Genomic DNA, 14705 nt, shown 5'->3' with positions numbered 1-14705 from the left:
AAAAAAAAAAAAAGAAAGAGGCTTCCCTGGTGGTCCAGTGGTTGGGACTCCACGCTTCCGCTGAGGGGTGCATGGGTTCGGTCCCTGGTTGGGGACCTAGGATCCAGCATGCCTCGAGGTGCGGCCAAAAACACAAAACAAAACACTATACAGCATTATAAATCAACTATACTTCAATTTAAAAAAATAGAGAATTTAAAAAATACCATAAATATGTTTGAAAAGCAAATGACAAACTGGGAAAGTATCTGCAAACGATATGAAACGGGTTTTTATGTCCATCGCTTATGGGTTCTTGCCAGTTAGGGAAGAGCTGAGCACTTCCACCAAGAAAGGACTCGAGCACGTACACGGGCGACCTGAAACAGAGTGGGAACCCTCCCTCAGATGGAAATCCCACCAGTGGTGGAGAAAACAAGTGGCCCTGTATCAACCATGAAGAAAACAAAGGTCTCTTAAACTGCCACCTCCAAGACCAAGACCTTCTGCCAGCAGACACTTGTCCTTTTGTAGCTGCCCGTCACCCATCCTCCCATGTCCCTCCCCAGGCCTTGTTGTCCGGGCAGGAATACAACTGACTGAAGTTTGACTGATGGATGCTGAGTACTGACCGAGGGAGGTAGGGGTAGTAAGTTCCGATGAAGAGCTCCTGCTTGAGGGGCTTCCTGGCGGTCCAGTGGTTAAGACTCCACACTTCCAGTGCAGGGAGTGTGGGTTCGATCCCTGGTTGGGGAACTAAAATCCCGAATGCTGTGAGGCACACCCCGCCCCACCCCCACCCCCCCACCCCCCAAAAGTTCCTGCTTGAGACAACTGCAGGGCATGGGCTGCCAAGCCTCAGGGGGCAACCCCAGTGCCCCCTTTCTCACCAGCTTCTGTCATTCTGTGACTTGTGACTAGCTGCCTCTCCACTTTCTTTCACAGCGGATTAAGGGCAAGACATCTTCTTGTTCCTGAGATGATTTTAAACATTCACTGGCTGAGATTCCTACCCATAAAACTGTTTGAGAAAAACAACACAGTTCAATTTGCAACGTGTATGACCATGGACTGATTGCTTTCATATATAAAGAGTGTCTACAAATCACTGAGGTCAATAGATCAAAAGAAAGGTGGGCAGGGCTTCCCTCGTGGCGCAGTGGTTGAGAGCCCGCCTGCCAATGCAGGGGACACGGGTTCGTGCCCCGGTCCGGGAAGATCCCACATGCCGCGGAGCGGCTGGGCCTGTGAGCCATGGCTGCTGAACCTGCGCGTCCGGAGCCTGTGCTCCGCAACGGGAGAGGCCGCAACAGTGAAAGGCCCACGTACCGCAAAAAAAAAAAAAAAAAAGAAGTGTGTACACTGAGGCATTCTTTAGAAGGTAATTTGCAATATTCTTCAAAATTAAAAATGCATATGCCTTTTTATAATTCTAGGAATTTACCCTATACACTCAGACATATGCCCCAACCATGTACAAGGCTGTTTGTTGTAGGATCCTTTATACCCAGGGGTTTGGTCAGTTACAGCCTGTGGGCCAAATCTGGCCGGCTGTGTGGCTTTGTAAATAAAGTTTTATTGGCACACAGCCACGCCCACTCATTCACACATCACCCGTGGCTGCTTTTGAACTGCAAGGGCTAGAGTTGAGCGGTTGTAACAGAGACTGCCTGGCCTACAAAGCCTGAAATATTTACTATCTGGCCCTTGACAAAGTGTTGATTTATACGAAAAGTCCAGAATAATCTATGTTACCCCTTGATAGGCGCCTGGCAAAATAAATTGTGGCACATTCACAGGGCAGAACAGAGGGCAGGTATTAAAAAGAGAGACTGGGGAGGGGTTACCTCTCGGGAGGGAGGGCGTATTTTTCCTCTATATTCTTTTGTACTAGTTTGTTTTATTCTTTAAGCCATTAAAAAAAAACTGGACTTTCCGAAAGGATGGAGTGGCTGATGGCACAGGGAGAGGCCACCGTGCTGTTAGAAACTCAAGTACCAAGAGTGCCCTCTGCGCAGGCATGGTCTCTGGTCTCCTAGTCTCTCAGCTGTTAGGACGTGAAGAGGGGCACGGCCTGCCGTCCCTTATCGGTGTGTCCTGACCCCCAACCGCTGAGTCAAGTCTCTGGACAAGGAGAGGTGCAAAAGGAAGTAAGGGCCAGGCACCTCGGAGGCACCCACGGGCTGCCTCAGGACTCTGGGACTGTCCTTACTGGGCCAGTTGGCGCCCCACCCCCCCACTTCATGCCAGGGCAGCACCGCTGAGCAAGCAGCGCCCCCATCCTTCGACTGCAAGGACTGCCGTGCCCTTGGCTCAGCCTCCTCCCGGGACCCCCGCCCACTCGAGGAGCCCCCATCACCAGCCCCAGGGGTTCAGAAGGAACCTCAGGCAGGCCGCGACGCTTCCATCTGGAATCGTTTAATGAGTCTACTTCTTACACGCATAATTATAAAAGAATAAGAATCGACAAAAATATTTTCTTTTCATAATGTGTAGAGGTGGTTCGTCTCTGGTGGGGTTTTTTTTTGTTTTGTTTTTTTGTTTTTTTCCTACCCGCCCCTGGCAGAACTCTTGGCGGGAGGGAAAGGAAGGAGTAAGGATAACCCTGAGGCGGGGAGGGTTCCACTCCCAGCCCTGGAACCCCGGTCTGGGCCAGCGGGCCAGGCAGAAACGTGTGGCGGAGGGCTGGGCTGGGGAGAACGGGGCCGGGTGCGCTTCAGAGCCTGCCTGAAAGCCGGGCCGGAAGGCTGCCCCGCTTCCCTGCGCACCGCTCACAGCCTGCCGGGCACGACTCCTGCTGTGGGCTTCGGGTGCTGGCTGGGGTGAACCCTGTGGCCCAGCGGCAGACCCTGAACCTAGATTTAGGCACCCCTTGCTATCTTTCTTTTAAATAATTCATAAAAATGCCCACCCCCAAAAGAAAACCAAAACGAAACACAAATATGAAGTGGGCGGGTGGGGAGGAAAGGCAACCGCATGCTTCTGCGCCGGTGGCCGGGCTGGCCTGGGGGTCCCCGGGGCAAAGGCTGGCTCCTCCGAGTCTCTTCTGGCCTCCAGTGCCCAGCGGAGTTGAGGCTCCCGCTCCTGGATGACAGGGAGAGGAGGGATGGCTTGAGGAAGTGCCTCGTGGACGCTGGTCTCATCTCTCCATCCTGGCCACGAAGAAGCAGCAGGCTGAAACCCCAGGAGCGTTAACGAAAACAGTAAAAGGCGTTGGGGCGAAGGCGGCAGCTCCTGGGGCGGGCGGTCTGGCGGGGCCGGTGGGAGGAGGCGCTGCACAGGGCCTGCGGGGCCGCTCGGTCCCTCCGGCAACGGCGGCGGCGAAGCCACTTGTGCTCTGACTGTGCAGGCCCGCACGCGGCGGCCCGCGGGCTCAGAGGTATTCCTGTAGAAAGTGCAGCAGTGTGACTTCATAGTGCTCGCCGGACTCGGGGCAGCGGATGCTGTGTCTCTCGTTGGGGTATATCTGGGTGGACAGAGAAGGCAAGGCTGGTGGCACCGAGGCACCCCTGCACCCTGCTACCCCCGAACCCCTCCACCCCCGGGCTCAGAGTGTCTCTCCTCAGGGCCTCGGTCCTGCCCCCGCCCCCCAACCCCTGGGGAGGGTGCAGGAAGGGAAGAGGTCTTGCTCCGGCACTGAGGGACCCAGGTTCGAATCCCCCCTCCACGGCCAGCTTGCTGTGTTAATTCTGGGCAAGTGACAGCCTGCCTGACGGCAGCCCCCCATGAAAGCTGAGCGAAGAATTCAGACCCTGTAGGGTCTTTGTGGCCTGGGCAAGCTATGGTCTCAAACACAGAGGACTTGCACATATGAAAGCCTTAAGAAACTGTGCTGCTGCTCTATCCCCCAAACCCAGAGAGCTGCAAGGAACCCAGCTCCGTGAGTGGCTGGGGCTTCATGTCTCACAGACGTTTGGTGCCTCCAACTGAGCCACGTTCATTTCGCCAACAGGCCCCACTGGGGATTATACATGCTAAGGCCCCAGGACAGCCTCCCACCCTAGGCTGTGCCAGGTGTTTTCCTGGGTCTGCTCACCACCTGAGGGGGGGTCATCCCCAGAGAGAAACGGCAGCACGCTGGTGCCAAGGGCCATGCTCAAGGAATCACCCAGTCCCTGAAGCCTGGCTGAGCGCATGTCCAGGCTCTTGGGTAGATGGTGACAGGGACGCAGGTCTTGCCTCTGGCTATGAAATGAGGGCTCCTGCACCCCAGCAGTTCTCAGAGGAGCCCTAAGGGCTCATGGGGTAGGCGTGAAACCTGCTCCAGACCCTAGGAATGCACCGAACTGCCCAGAGATCTCCCCTCCTCCACCCTTGCCTTGATGAATCCAACCTGGATGAATCACAAGTCTGATCACATGGTCCCCAGCTCAGAGGTCCGCAAGGACTTGCCAGCTTGAGATCAAGACCTGGACTCCTGGGTCCCGCTGCCCCTACAGCCTCACGGGCCCCACTCCTTCCGGGCCCGGGGCAGCGGCACTGCCTGGGACAGACCCCGCTGCACCCACCCCTTCATGCCACCCTGGGTCTGGTTACTTCTTCCTCCTTCTGGGCTGTGAGGGCAGGGAGAGGGTCCATCTGGCTCCCCACTGTGCTCCCAGCCCCCAGTCCCAGGCCTGACATCTGACAACAAACGTGATGCACCAACAAGCTGGGGCTGTCAGCCTCCAGGCCAACTGCTGCCCGGTGTCTGAAGAGGAAGGTGGGCGTGCTCCATCTCCCCCACTCGCAGCCCCCAAGGGAGTGTCTTGTCTCACCTTCAATTTCCCCTGGGCAGGCAGGGGCACAAGCCTCTGGGACCCCCTTGTGTGCCAAATGCTTCTCCTGAGAGAACTCATTTGACCCTCACAAGCTCTGGGAGGCAGGGGTTATCACGCCCATTTCACAGATGAGGAGACAAGGCCCAAGGTTAAAGGACCTGCCGCCAATGGCCACATGGGAAGGGAGTGGCTATCCCAGCAGCGAGGCTCAGGGCTTCAGGCTCAGAAGGGACAGGTGAGGATCCACCCTGGCCCCGCCTGACTCCTTTGCTCTGATGTGCAGCTGCCTCTGGCCTGTGTTTGGAGAGCATGTGCAGCTGGGGGGGGACTGCCAAGCAACGCCCAACCCAGCTCTTCACCCACAGGGAGCCCCGCCTCCCTCCTGCCCTGTCTGGCAAGCGCATGCCCAGCCACAGGTCCCTGCGGCCTGTCCCTCCTGCCCGATGACCCTCAGTTTCCCCATTTGTTGAATGGCAACATGTCTTCCCCTGACAGCTCAGAACGCATGGAGGCGTCCAGGAAGCGGAAAGACTGCAGGGCAGCAGCAGGTAATAAAATCTGTCCCTCTCGCCTCCAGCACACCCACCCCCCACTCCTCCGAATCCACCAGGCCTCTCGCTCCCCACTCCCGCCCCCTTTCCTGCCGGGACAACTGACTGTGGCTCATGTCCCACTGGCCCCCATGGGCCTCTGTCTACAGGGCTGCCAGAGGGAGGCCTGACACCTCGCCTCACCCTTCGGAACAAAACACAGCCCTCCCCTGAGGCCCACCCCTTACCGCTGAAGCCCCGCCCTCTCACAAGGTCCCGCCCCTTACTGCTGAAGTCCCGCCCATCAGCGGAGGCGTAGGGCGGCTTGCCATGCCGGTCACCACATCCTGCTCCCCAGCTGTTCTGCTGGCTCCAGCTACCCTGGTCTCCCGTCCTGGAGCTGCTCCCGCCTACTAATTTCCTGTCTGGTGTCTTCCACAGCCGCCCCCCCAGGCCTAGATGAGTTCTCACTTACTCTTTAGCACCCTTAAATGTCACCTCTTCGGGGAATTATTTTCTGACCCCCGTCAAGGGACACCCCCCCCCGCCCCGCCCCCAGATGCTGTCAGTATTCTGTACAGTTCCTTCAAAGCAAGGTTCCTGGCGCGCATGCGCAATCATTTCGGTAACATCAGCCTCCCTCCACCGGGCCCAGTTCCCAGGTGTCGCCAGCAGCAGGTGGCGCAGACCCGGAGAGATCAGCGCGCGACTGCTGAATGGTGGTCGGGACCCAGGGAGCCGGCTAAGTGTGGAGCCAGGCAGTCAGGTGTGAGGATGAGGGCGCGGCCACGGGTGCCCCAACCCACTGCTGCCCACGCAGCGGGCTCCTGGGAGGAGCCACCCACCTGGAGCTGGTAAGGCTTTCCTGCTCGGATCAGCTGAGAGACGAGGAAGTTTGTGTGGAAAAAGTGCACATTCTCATCCAGGAAGCCGTGCAGGATGAGCAGGCGGTTGGGCCTGGAAGACAAGGTGGGCGTGAGGGTCTGGGGCGAGACCCCCTTCTCCCGCCCATAGGCACTCGCACCACAGTCCACGCTCAGCCAGGGCTGGGGGCCCAGGGTCCCGTCCCAGCCCCAGGACAGCGAGGGCGGAAGCAGCAGCTCATCAGCAGAACGTGGCGGAACTCAAATCCCGTGCACAGTGCACAACTGGCGGGTCTGGGAGACCCCTCACTTCCTTCCAGGCGAGGAGGGGAGGGGTGGGCGCAGAGGCTGTGCCTGGAATGCCCTGAGCTCGGGGAAGCTTCTGGAGCAGTGCTGCCCACGGGCACTCTGAGACGATGGAACGTTCTAGACCTGCGCCACCCATCGCCGCCAGGTGGCTACTGAGTGCCTGACATGTGGCAAGGGTGGTCGAGGAACCTTACTTTTTAAAATTTTGATTTATAAATAAAAATAACTTATTGAAGTGACACTCACACAACCTAAAATTACTAATTTTAAAGGGATTTTGGGGCATTTGGTGCATTCACAGTGTCGTGCAACCATCACGTCTATCCTGAGTTCCAGAGCACTTCCATCACTCTGGAGCAAACCCCTGTGCCCATGAGCAGGCACTCCCCACCCTGGGCAACGACTGGTCATCTGTCTCCACGGTTTTACTGTTCTAGTGAATGGGGATGAATGTGAACGTAAATCGGAGTGGCCATGGAGCAGTGGGTTCTGAGCTTGGCTGCATGATAGCACGCCACTGTGGAGCCCAGGCCACCCTCCAGACTAGAGAGCAGCCTTGTGGGGAGAGGGGCCCTGGCGGGGTCAGCCTGTGACGAGAACCCTGGCACTAAAGGTGGGGCCCAGGTTCACTAGACAGAGCCACACCAGAAACTGGCCACGCCAGTTTCTTTTCGATCGGCGAATCAGAAGCCAATGCCCAAAGCATTGACGTGGGACATCAGAGCTGTTCCAACACACCTACATGTTAGAAACACTGTGGACCTGTGTTCTGAACCACGGTGTCAAAACCCACAAGACAGAGGCCGTTCAGGTTCAAAACTGACTCAGGGGGTCCATGGTGGGCCGCGTGTTTGGGGGATGAGGGGAGCCAGCACGTGCAAGGTGTGCTCTAGACCTTCCCTTCTATCTTTCTGGGGGCAGGGCTGGGGGGCTTCCCTCCCTCCTCGCTCCAAGAGAACCCAGGCACCTGCTTTCAGTGAGGAGCGGTGAGGAGGGAGGGCTGCGGGAGCAGAGGGGACCAAGGGGCAGGCACAGTGGGAGGTGCGGAAGCCACGCCCAGCCGGCCACAGGCGGGCCAGCCCTGGCGACCCTGAAGTCAGGGCGGGTGGGGGTCTTACTCATTGGGCAGCTTCTCCACGTGCAGGGCCACGGAACCCGCCTCATAGCCAAGCTGGTTGTTTTCTGGGACATCCATGTAGCGTTCTGTGTACCCTGTGTCGTAGGCCATCCAGACTGTGACCGGAGCACCTGCGATGGCCACCTGAGGGCCACAGTGGGTGGAGCGGGGGGAGAGAGAGAGAAAGAAAGAGAGAGACACATACACACAAAGGTCAGGTCCTGGGAGCCTGCGCTTGGCCGGCTGTCCCGGGGCCTCCCCCGGAGGACGTGAGGAGCGGGCATGCACACGGGGGCTGGCAGGGGAGGGGCCCTCAGACGTGTCTCCCCCGTGGACCGTGCATTGTCTCGGGAGGGTGGGTGAGCTGAATGAGCACGCCGGGGCCGGGATCGGCCCCTCCCTGGGCCCACTGCCTTCCTGCCGCCTCCGCCTCCTCATCGCCGCCCCGCGGTGCCCTGACAGTGCCGCCGGCCTGGGGGCCCCTCCCCCGACGCTCTTCACACCATGCCCCACCTCTGCCCATCCGAGGCCGGGGTCCCGGGCTCAGCCTCCCACAGAGAGCTGCTGGCGGGGTTTTGTGCAGCCGGACGCCATCCTGGGGTCAGCAGTGGCGGGCAATGAGGAGGGGGGCTCGGCCCCATGGGGCTGCTGCGGGGAGAAACAGCCACGTGGCAAGGCCCCTGCCAAGATGCCTCCCCCGGGGGGGCGGGCTCCAAGGGGCACGGGTGGGCGCTGGCAGACAGGAGGGAGGAGGTGGGGACAGGACCCACCTTGAACACCTGGGGCTTGTGGATCAGCCCCATGAGCGAGAGGAAGCCTCCATAGGACCAGCCGTGGATGGCAACCCGGCTCAGGTCAATGAAGCCGTACTTCTCGGCCACGAAGTGCAAGCCCTCCACCTGGTCCTCGATCTCCACCTGGCCCTGGGGGATGAGGCCAGGCACCTCTCAGTGGCCTCCTCCCAGGCACGCGCCCTGCTGTCCCACCTCTTCCCTTGCAGGGAGCCCTCTTCCTCTTGGATCAAAAGCAGCTCTCTGGAAGCTACCCCTCTCTCCAGGCCCCATGCAAATCTGCTGTCTGGGGTGGCGGTCAGACAGGCCTGGCACCAACCCTGCCCCGCCATCCCCTGGCTGACTCTGAGAAAGTCATGTCCCTTCTCTGGGCCTCAGTTTCCTCATCCCCAAAACGAGGACGTCAACATGAATAGGATCGAGTCTACAGTGGGTGTGAGGATGAAATGAGATGCCGAGTGTCCTGTACTCTGAGGCCTGGCGTATGCTGAGGCTTGATGAACAGCTGGTGTCATCACCGTCCTCACCACCGCCAGCACCATCCTCATCACCACCACCACCATCATCATCATCCTCATCACCGTCCTCATCCTCATCACCATCTCCACCTTCATCACCATTATCCTCAGCATCACCACCACCATCACCATCACCATCCGCATCACGATCACCATCGTTATTATCACCACCACCACCATCACCACCATCAGCACCACTTCCACAGCCACCAGTGCCTGTCTTGCCCAACCCTTGGGACTTCCTGCTGATCAGGCCTATACTGACGTGTCTGGCTGCATCTGGGTTTTAGGCACCAGGTGGGGCGTGTGTCTACCTGTCTCCCCACAGGCTCAACTCAGAGCTGAGCAACAGAGTGGATGTTCCCTCTGGTTCCAAAGGCCGCCCCACTTATGACTGACATCCTGGCCAGGACCATCTTTGATGAAGGTGCCCCAGGGCCACCCCCAAGCCCCAGGTCCCCCCTCACCACACAGGAAGGGACTGAGAAGAGATGTTACCATTTGGTTTTTCAGGGCCCCTTCAAATCGGAGCCCTCGCTGACAGGAGCCCCTGCCGTCAATCACGACCACGGCGTAGCCCAGAGACGCCAGAGTGTTAAGCCGCAAATACTTGATTCCTTTGAAGGAGTTATTGACCAGCTGCACCTGTGGGGAAGGCGAGATGAGGCGAGTGTGAGAAATACAAGTAAAACACCGGCAGGATGGGCTAGACGGGCGAGACGCCAGCGGGATGGGACGGGGGCTTACAGCCTGAAGACAGGGCCTGTGCTCTATCGTGAAGGCTATGGATGGCCCTGGGCAGGTTGTGGAAGTGGTGGGGAGGGCAAGGTCAGACGGGGGCCCACTGTGCACCAGGCCTTGTGCTTGGGATGTGCTACAGAGAGGAAGGTCCCGGCCAGGCTCCCTTCTCGGCCAGGGACTCTGCCCCAGGCCCTCCATGGAATTACTCCCTTATTTCTTCAGCCTCTTTCTTTTCTACCCTTCAGTTATCTCTAAAAACAGACACAAAAACTGCTGCGGGTGGCGGGCGCTGTGTTCCCCAAGTGACGTCACTTACGCTAGTCCCTTATTTGGCACGATGAATGTTTGGGGCCTTATCGTCCTCTGCGGGTAGGGGCATCCCGCTGACTGTAGGGTGTTGACAGCATCCGAGGCCTCTACCCACTAGATGCCAGGAGCATCCCCCACCCCAGCTGCGACAACTACAAATGTCCCCAGACATCGCCAAGTACCACCTGGGGGACAGATCACCTCCAGCAGAGAACCGCTCTCTTAGATGGACCTGCTTGCCAACCTGCCTGCCTGGCCTGTCCCCTTCACAGAGAGCTGGGCCCAGGGCCCTTGGCCACCTCTGTCCCCAAGCTGGTGACCAGGGGTGAGAGTGGGTTACTGCTGGGCAGGTGGCCCAGACACACACGCCGGGTTTAGGGGGGCTTCCCAGAGGGACACAGGAGTATCAGCAGGTGAAAGGGTGGCTGTGCTAGAAAGTGTGGTGTGCGGAGAGCCAGGGGCCCCCAAGGACCCTGCGTGGTCAGTGGGGATAGGGAGGGGCACTGGGGGAGGGGGAGGGTGTGGGGAGCAGGGCAGCGCCCACCTGCGGGCCTCCGTACACAAAGAGGACAGTGGGGTGCTTCTTCCCTGGCTGCACGGCGTGCGGCTTGTAGATCATGCCATAGAGCTGCACATCCGAGCGCGTGTGGAAATGGAAGATTTCCGGGGGCACGTAATCCGGGGGACAGCCTGCGGAGACAGAGTGGCTGTGGCTCCGAGGGCCGGGCTGGGCCCGGGAAGCCCACCTCGAAGCAGGGCCTATGTCTGGCCGACACCCACACTCCCCCAGCCCCGGAGGGTGGACCGGAGGCACCCCATCTCCTGTGCTGCCCGACAGTTAAAATCAGAGGCTGAGGGCGGAAGTGACCCTGCACCCTGTGAGCCAGCTCGGGCCAGGCCACAGTCTGGCCGGGACCAACTCCAGAGCCCCGACACTGGCTCACCTAGTACGGAGGTGATGACAACGCTGGGATCTGATTAATGGACAGTTTTATGGCGGGGAGGGGGCTCTCTCTGATTTTCATGGTTACCTGTATCTTTGCAAAGCAACACTGGTTTTCCAATCCAGTGGTGAAGACAACTCTTCCTTTAAGTTCATTTAGGTTAAACAGAGTGTCAATTTAAGAGGAAAATAAGTAAATAGTGATGTGGGTCAGGGGTCTGCAAATATTTACTGTAAAAGGCTAAGTAGTAAGTATTTTTGGCTTTACACGCAGAAGAGCCGTCGGTGTCTCTGGGTTGTAACCACACTCGTCGCTCTGTATCCTCAGGGGATTGGCTCTAGGGCGCTCCTCAGATACCCAAACCTGCCAATGCTCAAGCCCCTCATGTGAAATAGCACAGTATCTGCATATAACCTATGCACACCTTCCCCCGTGCTTTAGCTTTAAGTCACCTCTAGGTTACTTATAGTACCTGATACCAAACGTTAAGTAAATACGATGCAAGCGCTACGTAAACAGCTGCCACACACAGCTCAAGCTTTTCTCTTTGGAATGCTCTGCGGCTGGCTGCGTCCGTGCATGCGGAACCTGTGGCTAGGGAGGGGCTGACTATACTTGACTCTGCTGCTGCTGCAGCCCCAAAGTCACCACGGGTGATGCCAAAATGACTGGACGTGGCCGGAGTTGGCCCACGGGCCAGCTTGCCAGCTTCTCACAGATGTGGCGAGACTGGACTTTTGGGGCAGCGGTGCCCCCGTCTGCCTGCCTGCACGCCGGGGGCTGGGGATCGGGACACCCGCGCCCCCAGTGCTGCCCCACTGGCTGTGCTGGGTGCCTTGGCAGGCCCCTCCCTTCCCTGTTTCCTCTTCTGTGAACCAGGGCCAGAGTTCCCACGCTGTCACGTCCATGGCGACATGGGGAGAGTCAGGGCCTGAGCTGTCAGATGGAGGGGGCTCCTTGCTTATTCAGCTTTCGGGGGCGGTGATGTGACAAACTGTTTTCCAGCCCATAAAACCCACCCCAAACTCCAGGGGTTCCTATTTCCTACAATGTTCTAGAAATCTGCAAGTGGCAGGGCTGGGCTCAGGAAAGGGCGTCCTCTTTAGTGAGCGCTTCCTATGAGCTGGGCGCTACGTGAGCGCTTGGTTTACATCCCATGGGGGGCCACTGGACCGTTCTGTAGATAAGCAAACATTTCAGCGAGATGAGCTGACTTGCCTTCGCTTCCGCAGCCAGAATTGGAACATGGGGTCAACCGGGCAGAGTCCTGGCACCCTGGAGGCTCCTGGGCAAACTGACAAGCTGCCTCGTGCTCCCCGAGGCCCCTCACGACCTACTCCCGGCTCCTTCCACAAATGAAGGCTTTGGAGCGTCTGCTCTGCACAGGCGCCCTGGGAGACGGCCGCCCCTGAGGACGAGGATGGCCCGTGTAGGGACCCCATCCATCTGGCAGAGTCGGCTCCTGCACTGAGTATGTGCTCCATCCATAACAGCAGTGCAGAAACCAGAGACTGTCTCGGGGGGCCCACAGGACAGGTCGGGGCCTGTGGTTATGCTCGACCCGCTCTCGGGGCCGCGCCGCTCAATGCCTTGTGCTCGCCCAGATGGCCCCCTCTCACCGGCCTTATTTACCAGGCCTGCGACGAGCAAGCTGGGGCTCCCCAGGGGAAGGACTCGCTCAGGAGCCCGGGGGCCTGGGGCTACTCACTGGCCGCCTCCATCATGCTGGCCCAGAACCGGGGCTGCTTGTGCAGGGGGTCGTCATCGGGGCCGCTCAGCTTGTAGACATGCACGCAGGGTGGCGTGCCCACGCTGCTGTAGTGGCTGATGAACATGTCGAAGTTCTGCAGGCGGGACGGGGTGCTGAGACCGCGGGGCGCCTCCCCCTCCCCCTCCCTGCTCGCCCGCCACCTGCATCAACCACATGCCATCTTCACCCCGTGTGGTGTGTTCCCCTACCTAACTCTGCTGCTGTTACCACCAGCCCTGCCTTGCAGATAAGCAGACTGAGGTGAGAGGAGCCTGTCCCCTGGCCAGGGGACCCCAGGCGGAGGCCGCTGGACCCAGCGGGGGTGGGGGTCAGAGCCAGACCTGCCCGATGCCAGAGTGTGCCTATCTTGCTGGTTCTGCAGCCAGCAAACAGCCACTGGCTGCTTGCCCGGGATGGGGGTAGCCCTGTGCTCATGTTCCAGAATGCTGCCTGATCTTCCAGAATGTTCCAAGGGAGGGAGCATCAGGGAGGTGCCCACCTGGCTCATGGAGCAGCTGTGGGAGAAGCCGGGCGTGGTGAGGCGCACGATCTCGCCGGCTGACTCGTAGCTGACCACGTAGAGGTGATGCTCCAGGGGCGTGTCCTTCGTGCCTTGAAAGTACACCAGCTTCGTCTCCTCGTTGACCCAGATCTGCGGGGGCACGGGGGCTCTTGGTGACAGGGCCGCCCTCCCCACCCCCAGGGAGGGCCCAGCGTTCTGTGGACAGGGGACCCGTTCTCTCCGAGCTGGCTTGAGCCCACAGGCTGGACAGCTGTCTGGGAGACTTCACAGACCCCGTGGGGCAGGAGCAGACCCCACTAGGGCTGGGCTAACTGCGTGTTCTCCGGTCTGACTTGCAGTCAGAACTCTGGGTCCGGACAGCTCCTTCCAGGCAGATCCAGATCAGCCGCTGAGGGGGGCTGAGGCCCCAGTGCTGGGACAGAGGCTGAGGGAGGGCCTGTCCTGGGCCTGCCAGTCCCCGGCCCTGGTCCCCAGTGGGGACAGCCCACCTCTCTGACCCAGGTGCTCAGGGTTAAGAAGTGGTAATTCCCTGCCCCACCGGTTTCCTGGGGTAACGCCCATCAGACCCCTGGCATGGTTCTTAGGCACTGTCCTCAGGAGGTGCAGGAAGGAACCTTGCTCTGGGGCCGGGAACAAGCACTGCCTTGCTGGGGCTGACCACGCAGCACAGACGCTTAAAGAGACACTTCAAAAAGGCACATCCTCTGAACCGGCAATTACACCCCTGGGAACTGCTCCTGAGGACTCCACCAGAGAGGTGAGTTCAAAACGAAGGCACAAAGATGCTCCAAGTGCTCTTCAGACTAAAGAGAGGTGACACCCCGAATGCCCAAAAGACGGACTGGCTCCGTAATTACGGCACAGTTCTCTGTGGCCACATAAAGCTATACTGTCTAAAAAAACCCTACAAATCCTCTAAAATTATGATGCTCCTGTGGAGATGTGTGAAAATAGGAAAGATTTGCAGTGATTTCCCCCCGTGGTCACCTCTGAGGCGGAGTGGGGAGGTCACAGGGGTCTGGGGTGAGGATGGAAGGGGATTATTTAGAACGATTCAATTTTTACAACAAACACTGATGTGTTCGCTGTCACTGTACTTGAAAAATAAATGCTGGTTTTCTAGAAATGGAGGATGTCGTGGGAAAACCCCACACCACAGGTAGTTAAGTCGTGTGCTGCTGTCGTCACAAGGACCGTGTGAGAAGATATGCAGGCAGGAAGGATCTCCAGGCGGGGGACCCACCGAGGCCCGGGGCCATGGCACAGGCCACATGGAGCACGCGGCCATGGAGGTGGCAGAGGGCTCTCTTTCCCTTTTTAATTCTTAAAATGCTTTTTTTTTAAAGAAAATTTCTGGGTAAAAAGATAAGGCATGCAGAAGGTAAAACTTTCACGTTAAAGAAAGGTTTTGGGTTTTTTTTTTTTTTTGGCTGCACTACACGGCTTGTGGGATCTTAGTTCCCTGAGCAGGGACTGAACCCAGGCCCTCGGCAGTGAAAGCGCCGAGTCCTAACTACTTGACCGCCAGGGAAGTCCTTAGAGAAAGGACTGTCTTGTGTGTCTGCCAGATG

General features: G+C 58.6%; 1 protein-coding gene across 3 annotated transcripts in view; it reads right to left on the bottom strand.

Annotated features, from left to right (window-relative positions):
- Positions 1 to 2454: 2454 nt before the first annotated feature.
- DPP9 (dipeptidyl peptidase 9) overlaps positions 2455 to 14705 on the bottom strand; it is a 41084-nt gene continuing 28833 nt past the window's right edge. For 2 of the 3 annotated variants that reach the window (XM_082650036.1, XM_082650037.1), the window contains 8 exons: positions 13111 to 13263; positions 12570 to 12705; positions 10462 to 10607; positions 9366 to 9512; positions 8329 to 8481; positions 7560 to 7702; positions 6115 to 6226; positions 2455 to 3445 (listed from right to left, as the gene is read on the bottom strand). In XM_082650036.1, the coding sequence (XP_082506162.1) occupies positions 3353 to 3445; positions 6115 to 6226; positions 7560 to 7702; positions 8329 to 8481; positions 9366 to 9512; positions 10462 to 10607; positions 12570 to 12705; positions 13111 to 13263 (1083 nt within the window). In that variant the 3' untranslated portion in view covers positions 2455 to 3352. Of the gene's footprint in view, positions 3446 to 6114; positions 6227 to 7559; positions 7703 to 8071; positions 8207 to 8328; positions 8482 to 9365; positions 9513 to 10461; positions 10608 to 12569; positions 12706 to 13110; positions 13264 to 14705 lie in introns of those variants that run through there. The other variant, XM_082650038.1, reaches the window with a different exon arrangement.

This window comes from Grampus griseus (genome assembly GCF_964374135.1).
Source record: "Grampus griseus genome assembly, chromosome: 3".
NCBI classification, from domain to species: Eukaryota; Metazoa; Chordata; class Mammalia; order Artiodactyla; family Delphinidae; genus Grampus; species Grampus griseus.
This window is presented reverse-complemented; position numbering and strand designations above follow the sequence as displayed.